The 27734-nt window shown below is 42.2% G+C and overlaps 1 protein-coding gene across 1 annotated transcript; it reads right to left on the minus strand.

Moving 5' to 3' along the window:
- On the minus strand, positions 1-27694 carry LOC117002943 (ubiquitin carboxyl-terminal hydrolase 12-like). Its single transcript, XM_033072491.1, has 9 exons — positions 27603-27694; positions 14934-15014; positions 11498-11711; positions 10510-10736; positions 9257-9333; positions 8417-8500; positions 7444-7641; positions 5613-5691; positions 1-2346 (listed from the first exon to the last, which is right to left on the minus strand). Exons 1-9 carry the CDS (start codon positions 27648-27650, stop codon positions 2245-2247), a joined length of 1110 nt encoding a protein of 369 aa, XP_032928382.1. The 5' UTR covers positions 27651-27694; the 3' UTR covers positions 1-2244.
- Between the last annotated feature and the right edge of the window lie 40 nt (positions 27695-27734).

Genomic DNA, 27734 nt, shown 5'->3' on the forward strand with positions numbered 1-27734 from the left:
TGGGTTTGATCATAACAACCTTTATTGGAGACAGGTGGGGTCATTTATTATACAGAAGTAACATCACACCATTCTCTTCCCATTTAATTCCTTTTAGTCTCCTTATAAATCTGTAGCAAAAGTGCACTTTGAACAGTTTTTAATCTATAGTATATATCTTTCAATATTATCTCTCAGTCAGGTATTTCATTTGTAAAAAGGTATCACCAGATATACAAAATACATGTCTAGTGTACTACATTACTTTTTGTATTTACTGTTTAGATTATTTTTAACTCAGTGCTCTCTTTTTTTTTTTCATTTTTTGCAAGACTCAGTGATGACAGTCTTCTGGTGGCATCACCAGGAGAGGACTCACAGCTTGTGTGTGGAGAAGGGGAGAAGACTCTTAGCCAGGAACAATTGTCACACAACAGGAACAAGATGACAAGAACATTTGCTGCTCTGTTGAATGTGTCTCTTAAAATGACAGTACTCTGTATAATAAAAAAGAATTACAAAACCCAATGTCCATATTTTATCCTCTGGAAGAGATGTGCCAGGAGAATGGAAGCTGTACCCAGCTGGAATACAATGGCAATGGTTCATTTGCATTTTGAAGGCAGGAGTTAATTGCTCAACATCACCTTTGTGGTCATGAGAGGAAGGAACAGACACAGGCAGCACGAGGAACTGGGAGATGTTGCTTTCCTGAGGACAGAGTTTTGGTAAAATATTGAATATCCTGCACAAGCCACAGAATTGCATAAGTTAAAGATCCTCAAGAACAACAAGCACAGGGGACAGATGAGGGGCTGTGCTGGGGACAGCCACACTGAGGACACACAGCTCAGGGACCCAGCAGAACACTCACTGCCACTGGGAGGCTGGAGCCAGCTGTCACAGGCTTTGGCACAGCAACAGGATTTCTCCAAAAGAAACTTGCACAAGATTTTCTGAGATTTCTCACCAACTTCCTTAGTCCTTTCTTCCTAGTTATCCTTGAGATTAGAATATTTAAACACATAACAGATAATTGCTTCATTTCAGTCTTCAACAGACCAAGAATTTCCCCTGGGAAGCAAGGCCTAGAGAGGTAAAACAATCAGAAGCATTTTAAGAGGTGTTTTGATTCCCAGATGGAGACAAACATCACCAGCAATGACTGCAACACTGACCAGGTAATGGCTGCTGGGTTGGCTGGTTTTCCTTCTCACCTTCATTACCCTGAAGACTCAGAACTCCTGGATTAGATCCCTAAAAACCCCTTCCCTCAGTTACCCCTTCCCAGTTAGTGCTGTTTCTGTGGATTAGCATAGATTCAAAATGCAACTTGCATCAGATTGCTTGGAATTGAGTGAAATGTGGAACAGATCCTGCTTCAGAATGAGGGCACTTTTGGTTTATGCAACAGCTCCAAGAAAGGCTGGAATTCCCAACTTTTCTACAGCAGAGATGGTCTTTGACAGGTCAGGGCTGCTCTGCTCCCCTGGAACCTGCAGCAAAGGGGCCTGGAGGCAAAACTGCTGCTTGCAAAGCAAAATGCACAGCAGGAGAGGCTGGGTGTGCAGACAGTTCTCTGCCTTCTGCAGGAGAAACACAACAGCACAGAGTACAAAAAGAAGCAGTGCTGTCAGTGCTCTCTAAACCCAGGAGATGCAGAATGGGGAGGTTTACAATGCTGCAGAGAGAGGGGTTTGTCTGCTTTTTCTTTATAAAAATTACAGACTTGACATTTCCAATATGTCTTAGCTTTGTACTGCTTCTCAAGTCTGAGTCACCAAAAATATCCAGCAACCAGCTGCTGCTCATATCCTAAAATATGCCTTCAGCTGACACTGAATATTGAAATCATTCTGCTAAAATACAGAAAAATGATGGCAGAAACCAAGGTATAGCCTCAGGCCAACTTCAATGGTAAAAATCCTACAATGCTACTTTGAAATCTCTTCTTGAGTTCATGAACAAATAAGCAGCCGGGTTTCAAGTAGAGGTAACACAGATTTTGGAAGATAGCACTTAAAAAAAAAAAAAAAAAAAAAAAAAAAAAAAAAAAAAGGCCCAGAAAGGAAACTGGAACAAAAGCTCTTCTTGTTAGGGCAGTTCAGCACTAATCCTCCAACAGGGGCAGGGGGGAGCTCTCTCCTCCCCCTGCACCTGGCCTGGTCCTGCAGCAGCACCGAGGAACTGCACAAACTCTGCTGGCACAAACGGGTTCCACTCGGGCAAAGCTTGATCCCTTTTTCCTTGTGTCCATGTTCTGGCTCAGTCCCTGGACTGGTAGAAGAGGATATATCCAGATTCAGAGTTTTTGGAAATGTCTGATGTTAACCCATAGAATTCTTCAATAGCCTGGGCGTCAATTTTCTGAAAATGAAGGGAAGTTTTAATTAGCTGCAATCACCACCACCCCAAAAGCCTTTTCCCAGACAAAGCATTATTCCCAGCTCTTGGAGGTGATCTGGAAAGCCAAGCAGTGTTGACACAATGACACTTCATCATTCAATCCAACAAAACATTTTTTCCCCACTTAATAACTCCTGGACTATTGAAAAAACCAGGAGATCAGAGTGAAATAATAAACTTCTCAGAAGGGGTGCAGTCCTAAGCTGGATCCATGAAAATGTATCCTTAAAGGACTACAGGACATTTTTATATTTGCTTTTCTCCCACTGGTGGTGCCTTGCTTGAATATTTTATAATTAAATTATTTTATAACTGAAAAAAATAAAAGCAGTCATTAATCAGGCAAGAAGGTTTTTGTACAGCTGCAATTACACGTTGTGCAGATTGAAAATTCAGCTAAAATACCTCCAGATTTCCAAGTTATTGTGACCCTTTTAAGGAGAAAAGTGCTGCAAGTGCTTCATGAGTTCTGTGGGTCTCATTAATGATGATCTTTGGTCATAAGACAGCTTTCCTACCAAAGTCTTCTGGAACATTACCACAGGGTTAAGAAAATGATGATTTGCTGTACTAATAGAATTAAAATCTGCTATGTGCACAAAAGCTGCTTTGCTCTCACAGTGCAAGCAGCAACTGGAGGGAATTTTAAAGGGTTTTTAGAGATTCCTGATGTCCTGATCCAGATCCTGAGCACAACTGGCCTCCCATCAGTGAGCTGGATCCTGCAGCCCAGAAACTGGAATCAAACATTCCATTTAATACCTGCAGGACTCTGGATCCACAGAAATGAGGAGCTGAGGAGCCTCAAGTTTCCCTTGATTCCCAAGGAATACAGCCGAGGAAGTAAAGAAATGTTCCAAACACAAGAAGCTCTGCCCTGCTCAGGAGGAGCAGAGACCAACCTGTGATTGCACCTTCCAAGAAAGGGACCCTGCTCTGCCTCCAGCAGAGCTCCTGAGCTGCAGAACCCATTTGGAGAATGTGAAATCTCTGCTCCTTGAGAGATTTTGGCATCTCCAGCAGCTCAGCAGCGCTGGCTGCTCACTCCCCAACAGCAGAGAGTTGGGAGCAGCCTTTTCCCAGCACAAGAATTATACAGGAGTTTTCAGAAGATGCATCAACTGCAGAAATTCTCTCTTGAAGAGTTTTGTTAAACACCTTCTCTTAAAAAAATAGAGGGGGGAAAAAATCCCCCCAAACAGATATTTTATCTTTTCTCCATTCAAGGAGTGAGGGGAAGCTGAAATCTCCTGCTGAGGCTGGTGCATTTTCACACCATTTATTAACAGAACGTTACTACAGGCTGCTAGAGGCACATTTAACAGAAATAGAGTGAAAGAACACTCCTCAGCTCCTGCAATATATTTAGCAGACAAGTCCAACATGTTTTATTTTAAGTGCCAACTCACTTGCCATGCAATCAAGCCTATTTCCACTACTCATTCTGAATGCAACTCAAACATTTGATCCACATTAATTCATGCCTCAGATATTTTTAGTTTCAGCACAGCAAAACTGACTTCCTTCTTTAATTTCCCTATGCACAGAAAACAGAGTGGAACTGAAAGGGGATTCTATGGATTTTATTCTTCCCATTCTTACTGACCAGATAATAGCTTAACCAGTGGATGGTTGGTACAACTTCTAGGATTCTGCAGCCTCACCTGGCATTAAAAATGATGTTTCTTATGAACTGAGATCAACCATCCTTCACTCATTTCCAGACATCAATTCTGGCTCTCCAAACCAAAGCCAATTCTGGAATGCCACTGCCAGCACTCAAATCTCTGAGGTATTTTTTATGCAAAGCCATTGTGTGCCTCCCTCAGTGTGGAGAGCTGCAGGGATGGATGTTCCAGGTAAACTCTGGCACTGGGATGCATCCCTGGCTGCTCTGCTGACAAATGTCACATTGAAATCAGCTTTCTCAATCCATTTTGCTTGGCTCAGGATCCCCCTTGGACTGATTTGCCCCCTGGATTTGCTGCAGGATGTTTGGGGATCATCAATCTCCAAATGAATTGAGTTGGTCCTCCCATGAAATCCTAACAGACAAATGAATCTGCCTTCCCCACTGCTGACATTTAGTGGGTAATGAGGACAAACTCCTTCCCATTTTCAGTGTGGAGGTCTAAATGCATATCACTTACAAAAATGCAATGAAGCTTTTTGTATTTCAGGGGGAAAAATCTTTTTCCTGGGCTTTCAGCTGCAGTATCTGTGAACAAAAGCTTTGCACTCACCTTTTCAAGCCTGTTTTGTTAGGTGGCCACACCTAGAATGTAAACCCTCCAAAGAATTTGGGTTTTACAGCATTTGAAATAAATTCTATTAAAAAAAAGATGAACTTGAAAAAAAAAGGCAAGCCAAAATTAAAAATAGAAAGGCAACATGAAGGAAAAAAAAAGTGAGGTTTTTTTTTTCCAGAAGAGAGGAACTACCTGACAGCTCCTTGGATTCACTGCCCAATAACAGCACACATTTAAAAGCCATTTTTGGCTCATCTATAAAAGTGTCAACACTGTTTGCAGATAACCAGAAATTTGGTTTTGCCCTAAAAATGAAGATACAACATAAAAATGACTGACAGAAAACACATACAGAGTAAGAGGATGGTTATTTCACATCTTTCAAAATGTGAACTTCATCTCCTGGATGGAAAACACAGAATACTTGCATTTTAAAATACTGAAGTGAACACTATTTCCAAATTAGGTGACACAATTCTGTTCTGAAACAGAGGAAAATGACCCCAAAAATATAAAAATGGGAGAAAGGGAACTTTTGACAGGCACACACACTGGGAAGCCACCCCTGATGCTCAAAGCTAAGCAAAGATTGAAAAAAAAAATAAAAATGGGGAATGTGCTACATTTTTATTTCAACACAAGCATGGATTTTGCTATTTAGACACTTAATCAGGCCTTGGCCATGGGATCTCCAAAACAAACAAAGAATTTTCATCCTTACAAAAAGCAGCTCTGCTGTGCCATTTGATATTTGCTAAATAATTCTGTGAAATCCAAGGATATATTGTGGATATCAGCCTTTACAGATAAATTGGCAGAAAAGGAATAAAAAAATTGCTGGAGCTGCTTCAAAATCATCACTAAAAAGAACTTTTTTCTACAATTTAAGTGAAGCAATGAAATGCAAGTTGGGAATGGAAAGGAGCCTGAAAATGGGCTGAAATGAGAGTTTTGGGTGGTTTTTTGTTCCTTACCCACCTCCACAATGTCATCATCAAACAGTAGCCAGAAGCCATGGCTCTTCACAATGGTGATATAGTGCCCTCGGTTTGGGCCGCTGCAAAAAAAGGGTTCAGTTTTGAAATAAAGGAATTTATCAAGAATTAATTACATTTATTGATTTATTTAGCCCTGAAAATGTAGTATCCAGGAGTCACTTCCATCCCCAGGATCACCTCTGACTGTCTCAGCTTTTCCCTGCTGAGGTTTTTAGATTTGTGCCAAATTGCTTCAATTAAAATTTGTGTTTGAGAATAGAAAATATTCAAAATGCAACATCACAAATATTAGATATCATCATTCAGAGATTTCAAAAACCAAAATTAAAACTATTTCCATCTCTGTTATTTCATATCATCATAGATTTTAAAAACCAAAATTAAAAATATTTCAATCTGTAATTTCATATCATCATTCACAGATTTTAAAAACCAAAATTATAAATATTTCCATCTCTGTTTTGTTGCTTTGACCACTGTGAAGTTCGGAATGAAATATTTTTATTTCCCAGTAGGAATTCCTTTAGTTCTCAGTGTGCTTTAAGCTGTGAGAGCACTTCCCACTTTTCTGGTGGAATGGAATTCCTTTGTCGAGGGCAATTAAATAAAAACTAAATTTAAACTTCATTTACATTTTAAACTGAACTAAAACCTATGTGCAAAATGTTTCAAACAAGTTCTGATAACTCAAAATACTGAGAAAATCTTGTTTATCTCAAGCCTTTGGGAAGTTCCCAGGAAAAATTGGGAGCAGGTGAGTTACAGAAATACCAAAATCTCCACATAGGATAAAAGTCTAGAGAAAAAAAAAGGAAAACCATTTAATAATCTGAATTATTAATCACCATTATCCAAACTTTAAGTGTAGGCACAGGCATGGCAAATAAAAATTACACAAGAAAATGCATTGCATGAGATCCAAAAACGATAAAAATGGAATAAAAACTGTAACTGCACCACAAGAAAAATCTTCTAGAATGAAGTTTATTTATATTAAATCTATGCATTATTAGCATTTTTCTCATCACAAAGATATTCCAAAACATTTATGTGCTGTAATAACTGATTCATTTAAAACTCACACTTCCTGAATGCAGTCAAAAATATTTTTCCCTTTCCATGAGGGTTTTTTTTCCTAAAATACTTAAAAGTTTTTTTCCTCTTTGCTTTTAAAAGCAGAATTGAAGCTGCTAAAACTAAAACTGAATGAAGAAAAGAAGAATATTTTAAAAACCCAGCAGTGCACAGTTTATTCCACATGATGGCACCAGCTTCTAAAGAAACTTCAAGGGTTTAGGCAGCAGCAAGATGAAAATCAGAATTTAATTCTATTTTAGTAGGTATTTTCCAAGATTTCTTTTTTTTCCATTCAGATATGCTGGAAAGCAGGGTTAGGGATGGGGGGAGTTTTATTCTTTTGGGGTTTTTTAATGATTGTTGTTTGTTAGAGCTCAAAGAAAGAACTTTGAAAAAAAGTGATGTGCTGAGAACACAAAATGACAAATCTCAGTCTGTAAAGTAAAATTGAAAATAGTAAAAATGTAAAATTTAAAAAGCAAAAATATCAAATTGAAAATAGTAAAACTGTGGAATTTTAAATAGTAAAAATGTCAAATTGAAACAGTAAAAATGTAAAATTGAAAATAGTAAAAAACCTTGTAAAAAAGACAGTTTTCTGTTAAAAAAATCAGAATTCTTCCAGCTAACCAGCTCTGCCAGTGCTCCTGCCTTGCCCAGCAGTGCCATAACCCATCCCAGGGATGAGAAATCCCTTGCAAACCCCAAGGAAGGGCAGGGCAGGGTAGAGGTACCTGCCACAGTGAACCACCACGGCCACCAGGTCGTACATCCTGTCGGGGTTGGTGGCATCCCCCGAGGTGTTGAAGAGCCGCAGCTCCAGCGGGAACACCACCCTGTAGGACAGCTTGGTGTAACGGTGCAGCTGGTCCATGTACTTGAACCTCTTCAAGTGCAGAGCCAGGATCATGGGCAGCTTCTTCACCCTCATTCTGGAGCACAGAAATGGGGGAATAAAGGGTGAGGGTTAGTGAATCACCCCAAAGAATGATTTGGTCGAGAATGGTTTTGTTACGAGGAAGCGTCGTAAAAATAAAAAATATTGGGAGGATTTTTGAAATGCTGCTTTTTTTTTTCTTAGAATAGGCAATATGACTGTGCCTACAATCAGCCCTACAATCATTGCTACTACAGTCATCCCTACAGGAATTCCCACAACCATTCCCACAACCATTCCTACAGTAATTCCTACAATCATTGCTGCTAGTCATCCCTAGAGTCATTCCTACAACCATTCCCTACAGTAATTCCTACAATCATTCCTACAACCATTCCCACAATCAACCCACAACCATTCCAACAACAACAACAATTATTATTATTATTATTTAACTGGTATCTGAATGCAGGACAACATCAATTTTTCACCCATCAACAGGAGTAAATCTGTGTTGCTGTTCTGGCTGTGAGGTATAAAATCAGATTGTTTTGTCCCAGACAAAGCAGATGGGATGTTTTGCAGTGGGTTTAAGGTGATTAATGCTAACTGGGGAAAATGGGGATGTCTGTTAAGAGCAGATAGAAACTCTTCTGGGGGAAATACAGAATGAATCTCCTCATGATGAGGTTGCCATGAAGTGACTTATCTCTCCATTACCAACCACAGACCTACAGAACCTTATTTTTTCTTTTCCCTGAATTCACTGGGTGTGTTGGCCCAGAAATTTTAAGAGAACATCTCCCTGAGCCTGAATATTTGGCCCTTACCTCTTCTGTGCCTCCTGCTTGCTGCGGCACTGCTCACAATAATATTTGTATTCGCTGCATAGAGTTTCAGTGTTACTAAATCCCCTGTGGAAATCAGAGAGTGGTGTAAGCAGGGATATTCCAAAACCCCAAACAACACACAGAAGATGAAATTCCTTTCATTTATTGTGCTCCCAGACCTGTTTGATGTGTATTTGTCTCATTCCTGGCATGCACATCAATGTTCAGCTGGAAAAATCTGGAATTTACACTATTAACTGTTTTCTGGCTAGGAAAGATAATAAACACTGAGTTTTGTTTCCCTCATTAGCCATTCCATGTTGTCTTTAGTGGCAGAAATTAAATGTTCACATCTACAGCCATTAAGTAGCAAAGTCTGGATGATCCTTCAGCTCCCAGCAATTACAGACCCATTACCAGCTATTAAATAGCCAGATGCTGGATGCAAATTAAATATCCAAGCAGCTGATAAGCCTTGGATCCAGCAGACACATGGAGCAAATGTCTGTCAGGAAAAACCAAAGTGACTCTAAACATCAGGGCCAGACAACTGAAATTTAATAAGAAATGAAAATAATTAAGGATTTATTGTGAAACCAAACACTGCATGTTTATTTTTGATAAAGCCACACTGTGTGATGTAACAAATTCAAATCCCCATAAAAGAAAGAGAAAATCTTAGCTACCACTAGTATTTATTAACTCCTAAAACCCACTAAGAAAGCTTCCAAAACTCACAATATTTTACCACAGCCTACAGCTGTTACACCAGGGAAAAATGAATCCAGGCTCTTTCCTTCTGACCAGGTATTTTTCCCATTCCCAAAGAATTCTGCTTACCTTAGACAATGTGTAATTGATGTATTTTGTTCCACATCAACCGAGAGGTCCAGAAAGTCCTCATCTTTGCTACTAACCTTGAAAATAAAAATAAATAATAAGAGATATTTGGTAACAATTTAGGGTTGGCAGGTTTCTTTTAACCATCTCTGGAATGGTGCAATGTGATTAAAAATCAATGTACGTGCACACAAAGAGGTCTTTGCTTGAGGTGAACTAAAAGTGATTAATCTGATGTGGTGTTAAAATCTGAAGTGGAGCATTTAAAAAAAAAAAAAGCAACAACAACAAAATAAAAGCAAAAACCCATGGAAAAAAGCACAAAACCCCAAACCCTTTCTCATGAAACATCTCTCCCTCTTGAGACTTTGAGGCACATCTGATTATTTCACTGGCAAACCCAGATTTAACCACCCAGAGCTCTCACTGGAGAGGTTTTAACCACATTCCATTTTCTCTGCAGCTTTGTGCTGCATTTCAGGGTGTAACAGTCCAAGGCAGAAACAGGCAGATGGCTCCTCAATTAAATGGGTTAGCAGGGAGGAAAACCATCTTTCCATTTGTGGAACAGTCACATTTAATTGCAAAAACCTTGAGACAGAATCCTATTAATGTCATTTTTTAGAGCTTCTCCTCACCACATAGCCATAACTTTACATTTTAAATGTCAAGAACAGTCTTGTCTTTTCTGTTGTAATCACTTCTTGGGTTTTTTATTTCTCTCCCCATCTGGGTTTTCTTTTTTTTAAGCACTATTAAATCAGAGCACATGACTAACTACAGATCCCTGGTCTGAAGGTGGTGTGGTTCCAATTCTAGACTTCATGCCACTTTTTTTGCTCTCAAATAGAGTGGCCAAGGACCAGCACCAAGCACACAATTCCAGTTCAAGCAACTCAGCTCATCCCAGAGTTAAATTAAGAGCAACCCTCATGTAGAAACACAACATAAACTCTCAATCACTGACACAGGGAATAACATGGAGACAAAAAGGCAGCTTGGATCAGCCAGGTGCAGCTGCCTGGATGGAAACAGGGAGGAGGAACAGGGAAAACACTGGGCTTTTTCTGGGCAACATACCTTAATGAGCACTGGTTTGAACATAGAATCCTAAAATAGGCTATGCTCCATATTTTAATAGAGACAGTGCAATTTCATCTAGCCTAATGAATGAAAAAGGGTGCTCAGTGTTAGGGGAAGCAATCCAGAAGCTGGGAGAGAGCTAAAGAGGTGTGGTTTGGGGGTGCACGTACAGCCTCACAGTTAAGACATCTGGTTTCATTGGTTAGTGTTCCTTGGAAGATTTCATGGACCCACGTCAGATCGGGCTTGTCTCCTTCTTCACTCTCAATGCTGCCATTCTGGAGCTTCCCATTCTGCTTCTCCTGCTTTTTCTCCTCTTGCAGTAAGTCAGCAATAGTGTTCAGTAGGTAGTTTAGGAATTCGTGTGCATCCTGCTGCATGTAATTATCAAATAATTCTGCAAAGGAAGAGAGGGAGGAAATGAGCAACTACAGAGCCCTCCCAACACCAGCTCACTGGGGGGTTTTCTCTCCTCTCCCCTGTTACACAGCTCTGCTGAGTTTGGGCAGAATTGCAATTTGTGGTTCTCTCAATGGTTATCTTCAGGTTGCAAGAAACAAACAGCTGAAAAATACCATTCAGGAAATATAGCTTGGCCATTTCTCAGAACTGGAGAAAACCATGATTGGTTTGGGGTTTTTTGTAGGTTTTTTTTCTTATTTTCTTTGGAGAGGGAGAGAAATAAATTCAGATGTGTTGGCTTGGGCCACTGGGTCATGAAGTCCAGCAGCAAGGGGCAAAAATCCCCTGCTGGAAGTCTGGTATCTTTTCAAGTTCAAGCTGAGAGGATAAATCAACAGCCAGAACTTTTCCTCACCAAACAGCCCTGGGAAATAAGCACCAGTTCTGATCCTAAGGAATTTATCCACCACAAATGCAAGAGAACAGGCTATGAGTGGCTGGGTCTCCTGTGAGAGCTCATGAGAGCCTGGAGCAATGACCTGGAGTGTGGAATATCTGGACATGTCCAAAACCATCCAGAAACACAGACACTGAGCTAAGGACAAGCTCACAGGACAAGCAGGGAGGTGCTGAACTTCACACCACAAAAATCTTCAAGAAACCTCTTAAAACCCCACAATTTAAACACCAAAAGAAGCCAGAATTTAACATTTTACACCCTCAAAAACGCATTAAAAACCCCATTGATTCATTTACCATTTTCTTTCCTCAAGCGGGAAATGAATTTCTTGGGTGGGATGACTCCCACCTTCTTCTTTTGTGTGGCAATACTGTTGAAGAGATCAGAGAGGCAGGTCAGGAGGCTTTCCTTCTTTCGAGGCTGCACCTTGTATGCCAAAACTTTTTCCCGAAATGGCCGGCAAAAATAAAGTGCCTGTAAGACTGAGTTGCAGTAGCAGGTATTGCCGAACTGGTCAAAAAAAAAAAAACAGAACAGAAGGAAAACAAAGGGCTTTGGATTAGGGCTGTCAAAAAGGAGTGACAGGAAGAGAGTTCATTAAGAAAGTCACACAGTGAAACTGGAGGTGTCACTTGGCAGAGTTCATTTACTGGGGAAGGGTGGTGGGAAGGGGAAATGCTGGTGGGAATGGGGAAATGCTGGTGGGAATGGGGGAAATGCTGGTTGGATTTGGGAGGGAAATGCTGGTTGGATTTGGGGGAAATGCTGGTGGGAATGAGGAAATGCTGGTGGGGATGGGGGGGAAATGCTGGTTGGATTTGGGGGAAATGCTGGTTGGATTTGGGGGAATGCTGGTTGGATTTGGGGGAAATGCTGGTTGGATTTGGGGGAAATGCTGGTTGGATTTGGGGGGGAAATGCTGGATGGATTTGGGGGAAATGCTGGATGGATTTGGGGGAAATGCTGGTGGGAATGAGGAAATGCTGGCGGGGATGGGGGGGAAATGCTGGTTGGATTTGGGGGAAATGCTGGTTGGATTTGGGGGAAATGCTGGTTGGATTTGGGGGAAATGCTGGTTGGATTTGGGGGAAATGCTGGTTGGATTTGGGGGAAATGCTGGTTGGATTTGGGGGGGAAATGCTGGATGGATTTGGGGGAAATGCTGGATGGATTTGGGGGAAAGGCTGGTTGGATTTGGGGAAATGCTGGATGGATTTGGGGGAAATGCTGGATGGATTTGGGGGGGAAATGCTGGTTGGATTTGGGGAAATGCTGGATGGATTTGGGGGAAATGCTGGATGGATTTGGGGAAATGCTGGTTGGATTTGGGGGAAGGCTGAGCCTTGTGACAGCAAGGGAAGGGAGAGGACACAACACTCACAGGGTACTGGGAATACACACAAAAATAATAAAGCATTCAGCAAAGAATCAAAATGTGTGGAGACACAACACCACTCATCATCCTGAGAGGGGAGAGCCTGCTGGGGGGAGGTACCAAGGACACTAATAAATAAATAAATAATGCTTTTCACAGAATATTTTAACTTGGAAGGGACTCCCAACCACACAGGGATCAAACCCACAGCCCTGGCATTATCAGCACCCTCCTCTGACCACCTGAGCCAATCCCAGTGGCAGAAGGTGTTATAAATTCCTAATAAAATCAGTATTTCCTGTTCATCATGGAATGCTTTGAGCAGCACATGATGCAGGGCCATGCACAGAGCAGCTGGTTTGCATCTGGCCTGTGTGGAGGCAGTGCCAGGGCACAGATAAGGCCTTGCAGGGGCTGAGCAAGGAGGGACAGCAGATATCAGCTTATCACCCACAACAACATAGCAGGGCTTCAGAGCTGCTGCTCTGCCATTTACTGTGCTATTTGTGAGACAAATTCTGCAGTTGTCAGTCCCCAGATATTCTGGTAATGAGGTTCTGCACCCCAAGGGCAACATATTTTAAATAAACCAAAAAAGCATAAAAGTCTGTCTACAGAGCAGGCTGGTTTTAAGTGATGCACTGAGACAAGGCCACTGTTCACCCAAATTTGGTGTGATTACTGCAGCAGAATGGTTTCAAGCTAAAAATCACTTTGACTTGAACAGAAAATGAACAGCTTAGCTCATACAGCTCAAAAGGTCACAGATTATAGCTGCAGTAACATTGATTTACACCATATGCAAACAACAGGGAATAACAGTTAAAACTTCTTGACACAAGGAAAATAAATATGGAAACTAAACAAACACATGAATTAGGAGAGAGAATCACTCACATGCTTGTTAGTGACCTAGAAAAACAAAGAAACATCATGCTAAATAAATCTGCACACAACACAAAATAGGCATCCTAAGTCTGAAGGTTTATTTGAAGATAGGAGCTTCTTAAAATGAAAATTGAGATGAAATTCTGGAATTGTTCCATCCCTCTTGGGCTTTAGTAAACACAAACTATTTTATAGTTTATTCTGCAGTGGCTTTAGGCACAGTTTAACAGAGTCAGGTTGATTTAGCTCACTGATCCAAAAATTAAATAATTATTCAACCCAAAGTTTTGGCCTCCATTGCCACGAGTTCAGCACCTGATTGTATTTGCAGTGCAAGCACACATTTAACAGCATTGATGCTGAAGCCATGAAACTGCCCTCTTTAAAATGCTCCAATTAATTCCAAATCATGAAAGAACCAGAAGTAACTTCAGAAAAAACACAGCAGAACAGTGGTGTGAAAACACCACCCTCGAGAAAGAAATGAAGCAAGAAATGAAGCACAACAGTGCTAGTCATGTTTTGTCCTTCAAAACCCAGAATGGATGGGGTTCTAACAATTCTGGTTATTTTTAGGATGCTGTTTTTCCTCCTCACACCATTCAGTGCTCTGCTATTTCTGTTACAATTCCATTTTTGCCATTATGGTGCAAACCTCAGCAGCTTTGGAATGGCCACCAACAGCCTACTTATGGAACAGAATTGTGTGTGTTTGGATAGCAGGGTGGCTGAAATATAAACTGCTAAAAACCCACACAAAGTCAATTAATTGGGTCTCTAATGAGCTCAATAAATAGCATTTAGTTGGCCTTACTTGGTGTGTGAAGAGATGTTTCTAATAATTCTCATTTCTGTCACTTCTGCCCAAACTGCATTTTCCCATCATAAATAGGATGCCACAGAACCACTGCTGCTCTGAACAAACCAGCATCAACATCCTCTGCACAGTTAATGCAGCCAGCCCAGAGCCACACAAACTGCAAAAATTCAGCTTTTTGGGGGGTTCATGGCTACACCAGGCTGCCAAAAATCCACAAGGAGTATTACTACATGAGTAATCCACCCAGTCCATGTCATTCATCTCCTGCACAAAACTTCCACTCCTCCCACCAGAGGGGTGTTTTTAGAAAAGTAACACATTTTCATTTTAAAATGCAGCATCAGTGGAAAATCTTCTCTGCAACAGCACAGAACAATGGACACACTTTATTATTCCCAATTTTCCAGCTAAATATTAAAATCTTAGAATAAGAAATGCACTGGAGGAAGAAGAGTTTCTCCCAGACTTCACAAGAAATCCATTTATTTTTCTGTGTTTGAGATGAAATGTCTTGGTTAATAACCACACTGCAGGATGTGGTGTCTGTGCTCAGTCCCACTCTAAGTGAGAAGTTCTCAGAGAATCCTGTGAAGCTCCAAATTAGGATGTGAATTAAAACCAGCATTTTAAGCACAAAAAATGCACTTACATTGACCAAGCCAAAATAATGCTCATTCACAGGGAACTGCTCAGGACCAATCTCTTTCTCCAAAGCAGAGGCATTGGCGCCCTACAAAAAACAATGTTTATGTTAGAGAAAATACAAATTTCCAAAAAAATCCCAAAGCTGAGGAAATTATTTACTTCCACTGAAAATCAGTATTTTGTGTTTGCTGTGCTCTTCAGGATTAAATGCTTTATTATCCTAAATGTACCAAGGTTTTATTTAAAATCTCAACTCCATCAGCCAAAATTAGTCACCTGATTTAACAGGAGGGTATTTTACATTTGAGTTTATTTGGAAATTACCACAATCAACTTTTCTCACTTAAAACACCAGGTTGGCCACAATGACCTAGAAACAGCAACTTAATTCAGTCAAGAATGCACTGTAACAACAAAAAAACTTATCCTGCATTTTTCTAACTTGATTTTGCAGAATACTATAGACAAGTGAAGTTTTTGATTACAAACCCCCAAAATGGAAATGAGAGTTTTGTCACATCTCAGATCACCTGGGAGTGCTTTGGCTTTGCCACCTTTAATTTCAGGCTGATGCATGAAGCTCACAGTGCATTTTGACATGTCCTTGAGTTTCCAGCAGTACAATGAGGATGGAATTTGCTGCTTTAGATACAACTGAAAAACATCTCAGCTCTGATTTGGCACATAAAGCAACAGCTAAAGCATTCCAGTGTTTTATTTTCAATTTTAACTTGGTCCACTTTATATTCAAAGTGGTTTCTTCATCTCTTTCCATTTTCAGTCCACTAACACCTTATGGATGGGAACATCCATATATAATAATATATATTTCACCTTCCCTCATTTCTCTCCCTGTTCTTTCATGTTTCTTGCTGATGCTCCAGCAATCCCGAGCTCCCCTGATGCAGAATCCAAACACTTTGGATTCCTAATTCTGTTTTAAATTCCCATCTCTAATGTTGTCCAAACAGAAATCCTTCTGCACAGGTGAGTCACCTTCAGACACCTCAGAAAAGCACTGAACCAAACATTACAGTCCAGCAAAACTCAATTAATTTATTCCCCTGAACGCTTTTTAATCACTGAGCAAACATTTCCATCATCTCCCTATTAATATAAACCACAAGTAGAGACTGTAAGGACAGGTCCATCCAGATTGTCTTTAACAGAGAAATAACTGAAAATTTCCTAAAAAAACCAGGAGAGAAACCAAGAAATAATCTGGTTTAACAGTTGTAGTTGGATGTCCCCCATCAGATTTACAGTGAGTTCCATTTCTCAGAACAGATAAAACCAGGCAGGCTCAGAACTGGGCACTCCAAACCCCACAAAACATTCCCAGGGTGCTGACAGATTTACAAGCAGAGCTCTGCTCAAGCAGCAATTACACACAACATTTCTGAGGCATCACTCCAGTTCAGACAGCTCCTTTCATTTGTTTCCTTGCAGTCATTCCCTGCTTCAAGGAGCTCTTTTTCCTCTAATATCTCCCCCCAAAAAACCCAAATCAAACCTAAAAAAAAAAAAAAAACCATTAGCAGGGAGGATTTGCTGACAGGAATCTCTCCAATTCCACTGCTCTGATCCACACTACCTTTGGGAAATGGTGTAATTGGAGGTGAGCATCAAAATTCCAGATTTTTCAGCATGGAAATCAGAACCAGCTCCTGCTGAGGTTGTTTTGCTTTTCCATGCTGCAAGTTTGGAGATTAGGAAAGCAGGATTTGGAAATCCTGTGAGTTTGTGAAAATCAGTTTTAATTTCTCTGCAGTTTCCCTGCCCCCTCCATGATCTCAAATATTTTATTATGGAAACACTGGAGAAAATCCCATTAAAGAAGGCACCGAACCTCACAGAACCAGGGAAACCTGAGAGCCCAAATGCTCCACTTGGGAAGCAACAGATGGAATAAATATCTGAACAAATAAATAAAACCATAAGAATTGTAATTTTTAATAAAACTATGCTATAAATAATTTAATAACCCACCATAAACCAGGATTGTCAACCAAGCCACCAACTTGTATCCATTTGACCTGACAGGTTACAGGTGAGTTTTTTTCCAAGAGTTTCCTTGCATTTATTGCCCAAACTTTATAAATTTGGGTAAATTAACTGCAGAGGCAGATTTAAAACTTAAGGTTTCCTTAATAAATTAGATTCTATTTAATGTATTATTTACAATTGAAGTTGCAGATGCCTCATCCCTGGAAGTGTTCAAGGCCAGGATGGAGCAGACTGGGATAGTGGAAATTATCCCTGCCCATGGAATGGGATCAGCTACAAGGTCTCCTCCAACCCAAATCATTCTGGGATTCTGTGATGATTCTAAAGTTTCTTGCCAGAAAATATTTTAAATTCATAAAATCATAAAAAACCCCAAAACAGGACTCAAAGCACTCATGGGAGGAATAAAAAAAATAAACCATGGATTAATCATAAATAGTTCTGAAGATGCAAACTTGCAAATTAAACAGTGAAAAACCTCCAGGAAATGCAATGCCCAGCATTCCATGGCAAAATAACTCCCCTGAGGAAGCCCAGCTGATTGCCATGGAGCCAGTGCCCAGCAGAACTGCGCTGAACAGGGATCCAGGGGAAAATTCACTGCATGGTGAGGGCACCCCTCGGCTCAGTCACGTTTTGGGGTAAGGTCCAGAACTGCAGCCAAAGTCCAGCTCCTCCCAACCAGGGATCTTTGCAACTCAATTAACAATTGGCCAATTAACCCAGTGCAGATGAAATCTGCTCCAGCCTGAGCCATGCCCTGCTGCAATGAGGCTTTGTTGTCACACTGACACCTTTTCTCACCCCAGCTATAGGATTTTTCCATCTGCCACAGATCACAGGAATATTTCCCCACAAGAAACAATCCACACTTCATCATTTTGGGAATATAAAAGTCACTTCCTGTCTAGAATTAAAAATCTAGCTGAAGTGTCAAGTGTCTGTAATTATTTTATTATTTAGGGAATTAAGAAATGCACATTATTTGGGGTGAAACAGCCTAAGTGTTCTGCATCCACTTAAAACCACAAGAAAATCAAAAGTTTTGCTAAACTCTGTCACATATTGTGGGAGCAACAAGAAATGCATGAAAAAAATCCCTCACCCACAGCAACTGAGCTTGCTTGGCATAGAACAACTAAGCAAACACCAAAAACTGAAATCCAGCAGAATATAAAGATTAAAGCAGGAGATTAGAACTGACTTCTCCCTGCTAGGGCAAGGCAAATAAATGAACGTTTTAATAACCCCAGAAGTGCATCCTTGACTTCTGAGAGGTGCAAGGAAATGCCCTCAAGGAACTCTTCTGCTGCTCTGCTTCAGGACCATCAAACTCAGGAATAAACTCAGATTTACACAACACACAATTACTCCAGGAGGAAAACTTCCTCCTCATTTAACTGCATGGTAATAATGATTTACTTACATAATGAGATGGGAATTTAGTGCTTTCATAGAGGTGGGGGAGGCACAACAGGAGTTTCAGCACTTCTAAGCAGGATTTTCAATTTTCTGGAAATTCAAGAATTGACTGGGACTTCAAGTGTTGTCTCAGAGCTCCCCTTTTCTGTTCACACCCCCCTCACAGAACTGGCTGTGCTTCCACACTTCTGGAATTATCAGCCAAACAGGAAAATGAAAAACTGCCTGGTCCATCTCAAGTATCACCACCTTAGCAGGGATATACACAGCTAAAAATGGCCAAGAAAAACCCCAAAACACAACAATAAAATATCCCCTGTCATAGCTGCATTTTACTTTGTGCATATCAGCTAATTAAAAGAAGGGTCTATCCAAGAATACCCTTAAAAAAATTGAATACACCAAATATTAAAGTGTCAAACAACAGCACAGGGAATTGTTATTATTCAAGTTTCCCTCAGTTTTTCATACCAACACAGGGAGGGATATCACACCAATATCTTGATTTCAATTTGTAAGAAGAGTGAGGATGTGGCACTCAGTGCTCTGGGCTGGGGATTGTCAGGTTGGACTCCTTGACCCTGGAGGTATTTTCCAACTTAAATGATTCTGGGGTTCTATTCCATGCTCAGAGCTGGGTATGACATAGAGAAAACAGCATAGGGGTAAACTAATATTTACCCAGAGAACACCCAAGGAGAGTTTTGTTGAATTTTGTAAAGAAAAGGGATGTGAAAAGAGCAGTTTCAACCCCCTCACCTGAGGGAGCTGTCGAACCAAACCATACTGGTCCCACAGTATTCCTGACATTTTAACTGAATAACCCATCAAAACCAGAAGAGAGATCTATCAACTCTTCCAGCTTGTAAGCTCTGAGTGGTTTTTGCTCAGTAGAGAAGTCTTAAAGATTTATTTCCAGTTCAATGCACCTTGCAAGTGGAATAAATAGCAGCACACTTCTGTTTCTTAGCCAGTGGTAACTCACACAGAAGGATAATTAGGTATTATTGGCTCTTTCTAGCAAAAAAAAAAATCATCTATTCCTGCAAAGAAAATTAGTATTTTGCATAACCTAACTTTAATTGATTTTTGATTTCAGAAACTAGAAATGTATCAAGTTTCCAGGTGACCTTTATCTGGATTTGTAATTATTATTACAGACAAAAGGTTCATAGGGTGGAATCAGAGGAGTGCTCAGTTTTCTCTGTATTATATTTAATTAGCTTTATGATACAAATTTTAATTAGGCTCTGAGTTGAAGAGTTTTGGTGAAGCTGTGGATGAATAAAAGCTGGGAGTGATTAGGAACAACCCCACAGCTCAGAAGAGGAGAATTCCACATTTCCAGCATCCTCCTGGCTCCTGCTTCAAGTTCCAACCTCTTCCCTTTTTAGCAAAATGAGTTTTACAAAGTTTCAGTGAAATCCTGATCGACCTCAAACCTTGGCTGAGAATTAGTGGGTTGTTACTACAGACTACCCAAATTTTTACCCTGAACTAACATTTTCTCACTTGGCTGGAATCAACTTTTCCATTCCCAAATATCTCTTTCTGCAGAGGTAACCCTGCACATGTGAGGATGGATAGAAAAGCAGAAAAAAGGATGTGAGGAGACATTCTGAGCATGGAGCAGCTGCAGAGAAAAAAAGAAAAAAATACCAAAATGAGCACAACTCTGGGTCAGGATCCTCACTGTTATTCTGAGCTCTTGTCAAAATAATCAGGTCAATGCTGTGCTGCTGCTCAGCAGTGAGCACTGGAGCTGGAAAATGAGGGGAAAACCCCCAAAGCAGGGAAAGAGTCACAGAGGGGAGATCCCAGTGTCTGAGAGCTCACAGCATTCACCTCTGACAGGTTCTGAGGGGCTCTAATCACACAGGTTTGAACTGTCAGTGATTCAGAACCCTCCCATAACCAGCACCAGCTCCATAGAATGACAAAAAATATTCCAGATTTCTTTGGTGGCACTGACAGACACAGAAATTCAGAAACAATTGGCAAACAAATGCTTCATGAGGTTTTAATGTATGGTTTTTAATAGGGGTGAAGCAGCTGCTTTAAGTACAAGGGAATTAACTAAAATGGTGAAGTCCTTCTAATATTTTCAAAACTACAGCTACAAACTTAAGTTTGGTCTTTTTTCAATATTGATCCTGCCAAAATCTACAAGAAATAATTTAATTTTTGTTAATTAAAGTTTGCTGTGCTTATTTTGGGCACTCCACTACTTTAGATGGACACAGATAAATATACACACCCCAAAAAATGTTCCATTTACAGTTCATTAGTGGACAGTGGCAGATTGTCAGAAGAGAACTTTTAAAATCTGGATGTTTCTCCCAAAATTTCAGAAGAATTTCTATCTGTTCACTGTATCCTGTTGAAACTGTAGTTCTCTGTTTGCCTCCACCCTTCAGCTGCTTTAGGCCTGTCTAAAACACACCCAAGATTAATTAATTAATTCCATTAGCTCACTTTTACAATTTAAAGCCCTCTCCATACTGCCCATGCAAATGGGAAAATTCAGCCTTTCTTTAAAGATAATTACTATTATTTTAGCTCAGTACACAATATTAATTTCCACATCACCTGATTTTATGCATTTCTCTCTTTGCAATGAATCTAATTCAGTTCAAATGAAGGAATTAAAGGCTCAGGGTATCTCTAAGCTTTCACTGCAGCTGGATGCACACCCAGGAGTAAAAACCTGATGAAATAAAATCCCTGAGGATATTCTGCCTTGGACTCCACACCATCCTAACTCCTGGACTGGAACTGCTTCCCACTGAGCACCTGCCTGCAAAACACATTTCCCTTAAAGAAACACAAAAAAGGGAAAATACCTGCAGGATTTCAGTATCCAGAACATGCCTGGTGCACAAGCCTTGCTCTCTAATTACTCATTTGGCTTTTTCCTTCTAGCAAACGAGAGTAGGAGCAGATTTAGCCTTTAAAGCAAGCTGGGAAGCAGCTTTCAGGTTGTGCAGAAAGGCTCCAAGGGACATCAGTGCAGCACTCCAGATTAGAGGAGCTGCTTAAACCCACTGCTGAGTTGTTTTAAGAGTGAATAAACAAATCAAAACAAAAAAGGGGGAAAAAAAAGAACAAGTAGGCTAAGCCAGAGCTACTTAAAACCTTCCAGGAAAGAAATCTGCATGAGCTGATGCAGAAGTCTGCCTGCACTTGCTGTATTTGCTGAGATAATAATTCCAGCTCCAGGACTATTAAAATTACACTGGGGGAAGTGGAAATGGAGCAGATTGGGGCTGCAAGTTTACAGAACACATTGTCATGGTTTTCTAAACACAGATTAGATGTTGCTTTGCCCATCCTTTAAAACTCCTTGGCTGTGGAGCACTGGAGTCAGATAAAAGGAGTTGTCAGCTCAGGGTTTGAAAGGATCCCTTTTCATGGATCTGGGAAGGCTGTCAGCGTTCCAGGCATAACAAATTACTGTCAATTGAGCCTTGGGTTGCAGCACTTTGCCTGCATAAGCACTCCAAACAAACTGCTAATCCTGAAGGGAGCAGTGTCACAGACTGTCCGAGCTCCACGCTTCCCAATGCCACGGAATGTTCTTCCTGGAAAGGCTGTGCCCATTTCCAGCAGGGAGGAGAGCTCCCAGAGCGCTGCCATGCCACCCAGAGAAACTCCAGAGTGCCCCATTTCTGAGTGACTTTACTCCTGTGGAGCCTTAACTGGAGTGGTCTGAAATCAATGAATGCAGGGTGCTCTGTAACCCCTCCAAGCACGTGTTTGTTCCACCAGGAGCAGGTCCTGCAAGGTCCCCAGGATCCACACCCCCAAAGGCAAAGCAGGGCCACACTCCTGGGAAACCTCTCCTTTTATGTTCTTCCAGTGAGAGCAAAGCTGGGTTCCAGTGCAAAGGACATGGGGAAAGGAGGCTGGAGAGAGGGCAGGGAATACAGAACCACTGCTTAGTGCTGGCCTTTGTCAAAAGGCAGGAAAACAGAACCACTGCTCAGTGCTTACCTTTGTCAGCAGTTCATTCCCCCTCAGCCACTGCCTCCCACATCACCACTATTCCCAGTTCATCCCAGTCCATCCCAGCCACTGCTTCTCACATCACCACTGCTCCAGTTCATCCCAGTCTCCTCAGCCACTGCCTCCCACATCACCACTATTCCCAGTTCATCCCAGTCCATCCCAGCGTCCTCAGTTACTGCCTCCCACATCACCACTGCTCCAAATCCATCCCAGTTCATTTAAAGCCCAGCCACTGCCTCCCACATCACCACTGCTCCAGTTCAACCCAGTCCATCTCAGTCACTGCCTCCCACACCACTGCTCCAGTTCATCCCAGTCCATCCCAGCCTCTTCAGCCCTGCCTCCCACATCACCACAGCTCCCAGTCCATCCCCCTGATTTCTCCACCCACAAGACTCCTCCTGACCCAGTAACACACACAGGAGTGGAGGCTCTGCCAGGACAGCTCTGGGGGATCCTGCCGCTCTCTGGGCCTCGAGGAGAACAAACACAAACAAACAGCTCCCAGCTGTGCAAGGCCCAGTGTTTAGCAGCATTGTTCTTTTGTGAGCTGGTAGAGATTTTATCAGGAGCCTCACACATCAAACAGTGCAGAGACAATGCTGTGGACAGTGAGGAAGTGGATGCTGAGGGAAGGTGAAGATTTAGAAATAGGTTTATATTTCATTTAGAACTTAGGACTTTGTAACTTAGGACATTACACAGGCACAGAGCAGTAAAATTCAGCTGTGGGACCAATGGATCTGAATGGGCCAATATATTCACAGCTCAGTCTGTGAGAGGTTAAGTGAATAAATCATGGGAGAGTTTAGGTTGGAAGGGACCTTAGAGCTGATCCCCTGCCATGGCAGGGACACCTTCCACCATCCCACACTGCTCCAACCTCATCAAACCTGGCCTTGGACACTCCCATGGATCCAGGGGCAGCCACAGCTGCTCTGGGCACTCCTGATGGAAAAAAATCCTTCCTTTCTAGTCTAAATGAACCCACTTTTAGTTTAAGGGCATTTCCTCTTGCCTTTTCATAACAAAGTTTATCCCCATCTGTTTTACAAGCCCACTTTAAGTATCCACTATAAGAGGAGCTGAAAATATAAAATACAACATAGAAACAAACCATAACGATCCAGTGCTGCCCTTTATTTTGGCAGCAAGTGCAGGAATCCCCCAAACTGACATCTGCTGGAGCAAGCACTGAAAGCCATTTCTGTTTTAATAGCAATGAGCCAGCAAGTGATGTGCATGTAAACAGATGAATCCAAGGCAATAAAACCCTGATTAAAGAACCAAACAACAGAGATTTAATCACATAGAGCACATCTTGAACAAGCTACACTCTCTTATTTTAGCATCTTTCCCCAGGTATTCACACTTCATTTTTAAATGGCAGCAGCTCTGAAGTAGAAGTGCTCTAATACAATCAGATATTTTGGATAAATGAACCATGGAGTGCCCAGTTTTCTCAACTCCATGGCACAACACAGCTGGGATCCCTCATTTTCCTGAGGACAATTGAAGCATGAAATTTTAAAAGTTTATAGACAATGAAAGCAGACACCAGAACAGCACAAAAGCTCATTTCTGTGTTCAGGACTCCTGTAAAATCCTAAAGCTTGTTCCAAGGAACTTTGTGTGTGGTCCACCTGAACTGCAGCCTGGCTTTGCTTCCAGCCCCAAACTGTCAGAAGCCCCAAATCTGCAGCAATAAACACCCATCACAAATAAACACAAATCACACTCAGCATTAAACCAGAATACAAACAACAAAAAAAAACCTTCAAGTGATCTCCTCCCTGCTTGCCAAAGGGTTATGTATTTCTTTTCCCACTAAAACAATTATTCTGAGTTATTCTCAGGCTGGGTTTTAAATGCAAAGATGAATATTTTGTTTCTTTCAGCTTAACAAGTCAGTCAAGAAGCAGAGCACTGCAGGAGACAGAAATCTGCTTAATCAGCTCTAATTCCACCCTCCCTTCTTCCAGTGATAAAAATAAATGCTATAAATGTTAATTCTCTGATAAAGCCAAACCAAAGTCCTACAGCTACAGGTGACAGCAGGGAGGTGACATTACACACCAGGGACACCACAGCCCTGCTTGAGCTGCCCAGTGTAAATTATTCAGATGGCAAATGGAAATGTGGGACTTACAAATGCTGCAGCCACCTCCCCTCCAGCACTGAAGGCAATAATTATGTCCTGATTCAGAGGATGTAACACCACCCCCAATTTGTAGCCTGGACTGGAGCTCTTCAGGCATACCCTACTGGTTTAACAAACAATTAGACATTAATTTAGAGGAAGTGGCTCTAATTACTTGCAAAGTAACAATATTCTGCTCACAGTTTATTACAGACAAGCTGCCAGAGAGGAAAATCCCAGCTCTGGGCTTTGTACCTTGCTCCATTCTCAAGTTCTGGTCTCCTTTTCCTAAAGTTCTGTCAATTCAACAAAATCCTCAAGTTCTGACTCAGAAATTCAGTTCTACAACTGTCTCAGAGCACAGAAAACACACCTTGGCTCAGAGGATGCAGTCAGACCCAGGGAATTCTGCTCTCCCCAGCCAAGAGAGGATTCCCACCTGTTCACCCCATACCCACAGATCCCCCTTTAAACACTTCTGAAACAACAATTATAGGTTTTTAATTCAAAATACCCCAGCAGAGCTCTCTGTTTCCATCCCTGTTACCATTTCACTCAATCCTGGAGCTGCCTGCAAACAGAAGGAAAAAACCCCAAAGCCCACAGCACAGGGAAGGGCTGGGACACAAAAAAAAACCCAAAAAACTTTTTTGGGACACAAAACTGGTGCCAGGGAAGCAGAGTTGGGGCAGCAGCTCCTGGCCATGGCTGTGTTTGCCATGTGGTGTCAGCAGCCTCTCCAAGCAATGAATCACATCCACATGAACAATCCCTGCTCCCAGTCCTGGCCAGGCTGGAGCTGCCACACAAATGTGATGAAATCCTGGAAAAGGGAGGAGGAAATGGCACCAGCCTGAGGCACAGCAGAGCTGATCCACGCTGAAACACGGGGAAGTTATTTTAGGGAGGGGGAGATGATTCAAGTTCAACCTCATTAACTGGCTGCTAATGAGTTCAGGCTCAGAGTCTGATTTTTAAAGAGATATTGGAGAGGAATGGAATGGCTGAGAAGCAAAGGAACAGCAGTCCCTGTGATGCTGAGAGGTCTGACAATGTCACAAACCTGGGTTTCACTTTTCCAGCCTGGAGCACTGATGATGAGTGGAAATGTTGGTAAAAAATGCATATTTTACTAAAAAAATGTCAAGTTCTGTACAATCACTACAGATTAGCATAATCCTGAAGAAAGCAGTTCCCAAAGGGACTTTGTGTTTGTATTTCAGTGCTTTTTTAAAGAAGGCTCAGGTTTTTCACAAACCTTTATGACAAACCAAAGAGTATTTGTACTTGCTGGACATGCAAATAAATTGATCCAGTTTTAAAATACAGCACCCAGAGCTTAATTTCCAGAGCTAGATGAGGGAATAAATGTTAATATTGACAAGAAGTTTAGCCAAGCTACACCTGCACCTAAAACACTGATGCTGACAGACTCCACAGCATTTGATTAAACAATTAATTAAGAAATTTGGAAGTTTCATACAATTATTTAGTGCTACCAGCACTGCTCTACAATTTCTGCACAGAACTGAAACAGCAAATTCCCCACTTGAAACACACTGGGGAGAATGTGTCGCCCCAGAGCTGCAACACAGAAAAGTTTATTGGAAAAAAACACCCCCAGAACTTCAGGAGTGGGAGGCTACAAGCACCTGCCCAGCTTCCATCCACCATCCCAACCAAAATCCAGGCAAGCACAGGAGCAAAAATGCAAAAATCCCAGTGGAATGTGCTCAGGTCTGGCTGCACAGTCCCAGGGAAATGCTCTGCCCTCCATCTGCCCTCTCAGTCAGCTGCTCTCAGGAATGCATCCAAAATATTCCATGGATTGAGTCAATCCTTTGCCTCTGGGGTGCAGAACTCCACAGCAGAGCTGTGACTCACCTCCTATGGCCTTAGTCTCACCTGTGTCTGTGATGGGCAATTAAAAAATACAAATCATGTAGGAAAAAAAAAACATTTAGTGAGATTAGGGAAGGATAAAGTCCTGGGAAGTCTTCTCCCAAAGACTTCCAGTGAGGTCTCAATGGGCAGGGATTTGAAAAGAAAAGATTAATGTCTCTTGTCAGGGGTGTGAAACTGCAAATACCCAGTTTGTACTGGGTTCAGTTCTGCTGGGCCTGGAGTTAAACTGGGAGTCAGCACCTGCATGGAAAAGTAAGAAAACCTTTTTCCACAGAGATGAAAAGAGAGCCAGTGAATCGGTGAGCAACAGCCCCTCCTGAGACTGCAGAAAAGAGATGGAAACCTGCCCTTGGAGCAATGAAAATGCGGGATTATAGAAACCAAACTGCTCCACGTGGGCACCCCCAGCCTGATCCTCTGATGGATTTGGGAATTCCAGCCCCTGGAGCTCAGAAACTCCTCCCAGAAGGTCCTCTGTACAGTTTTTGGTGTTTCACCGGGGCTGCGATATTCCACTGTGAGTCAGCTGTGCTTCGGCGCCAGCCCAACCACTTGCTGGGCTCTATTTACACAGCAGCGTAACTTCATTTAAAATTCTGCATAATCATGCAATTACCAGCCTGCCTCTTCCCTGGCAGCACGGACGGTCCCTGGTACACGCATGCACGTGGAGCGATTGCAGAGCTTTGATAAACGAGTAGAACGAGCTTTAAAACGAACTCAGTTATCACAACAACCGACTACAACCCGGACACAAGGCCAATTAATGCTCGATAATTCCTTTCCCCTCCGAAAGGCAGCACCCACCAGCCCGAAACACATTTCAGGGCACAGGCGGCAGCAGACACACCCACCGGGAGCGCCGAGTTCGCGTTTCTGCCGAGCCTCCAACACCTTTCCCAGCGGGATTTCAGCCCGATTATCCCAAATCCCTGGGAGTCCCGGCCAGGCTGGCCCCAGCGCTCAGCCCGGCCGCGGCTCCCCGCGCTCCCCTCGCCCTTCCCCGGCACAGCCGCTCCGGCCCGGCCCCCTCAGACAGCCGGTGCCGCCGGCGGGGCCTCCCGCACCGCCGGGTCTGAGCCACTTCTGCTGCTCGCACGGCGCGCCCTCCCCGCCGCTCAGCGCGGGGCACGAGGCCGGCAGCCCCTCAGGAGCGGCCGTGCGGGGCCGGGCGGCCGCCAGAGCTCTCACCATGGTACAGACGGCGGCGAGTCTCCGCACCGTCACCAGCGCCTCCATCCGCCCCCGGCCGCCGCCATCTTGGGCCGCGACTGACAGCGCCAGCTGCGCACCCGCTAACCGGCCCGGCCTGTGCGCCGCGAA

The sequence above is a fragment of the Catharus ustulatus genome, chromosome 14 (genome assembly GCF_009819885.2).
Source record: "Catharus ustulatus isolate bCatUst1 chromosome 14, bCatUst1.pri.v2, whole genome shotgun sequence".
Classification (NCBI taxonomy): Eukaryota; Metazoa; Chordata; class Aves; order Passeriformes; family Turdidae; genus Catharus; species Catharus ustulatus.

Excerpts from the sequence above, each read along its gene's own strand:
- LOC117002943 (XM_033072491.1), bottom strand. The coding sequence starts at position 27,650 with ATGGAGGCGCTGGTGACGGTGCGGAGACTCGCCGCCGTCTGTACCATG. Across the intron at positions 15,015-27,602 it reads TCGCCGCCGTCTGTACCATG|GGCGCCAATGCCTCTGCTTT; the intron begins GTGAGAGCTCTG and ends TGTTTTTTGTAG. Across the intron at positions 7,642-8,416 it reads AAGCAGGAGGCACAGAAGAG|AATGAGGGTGAAGAAGCTGC; the intron begins GTAAGGGCCAAA and ends TCTGTGCTCCAG.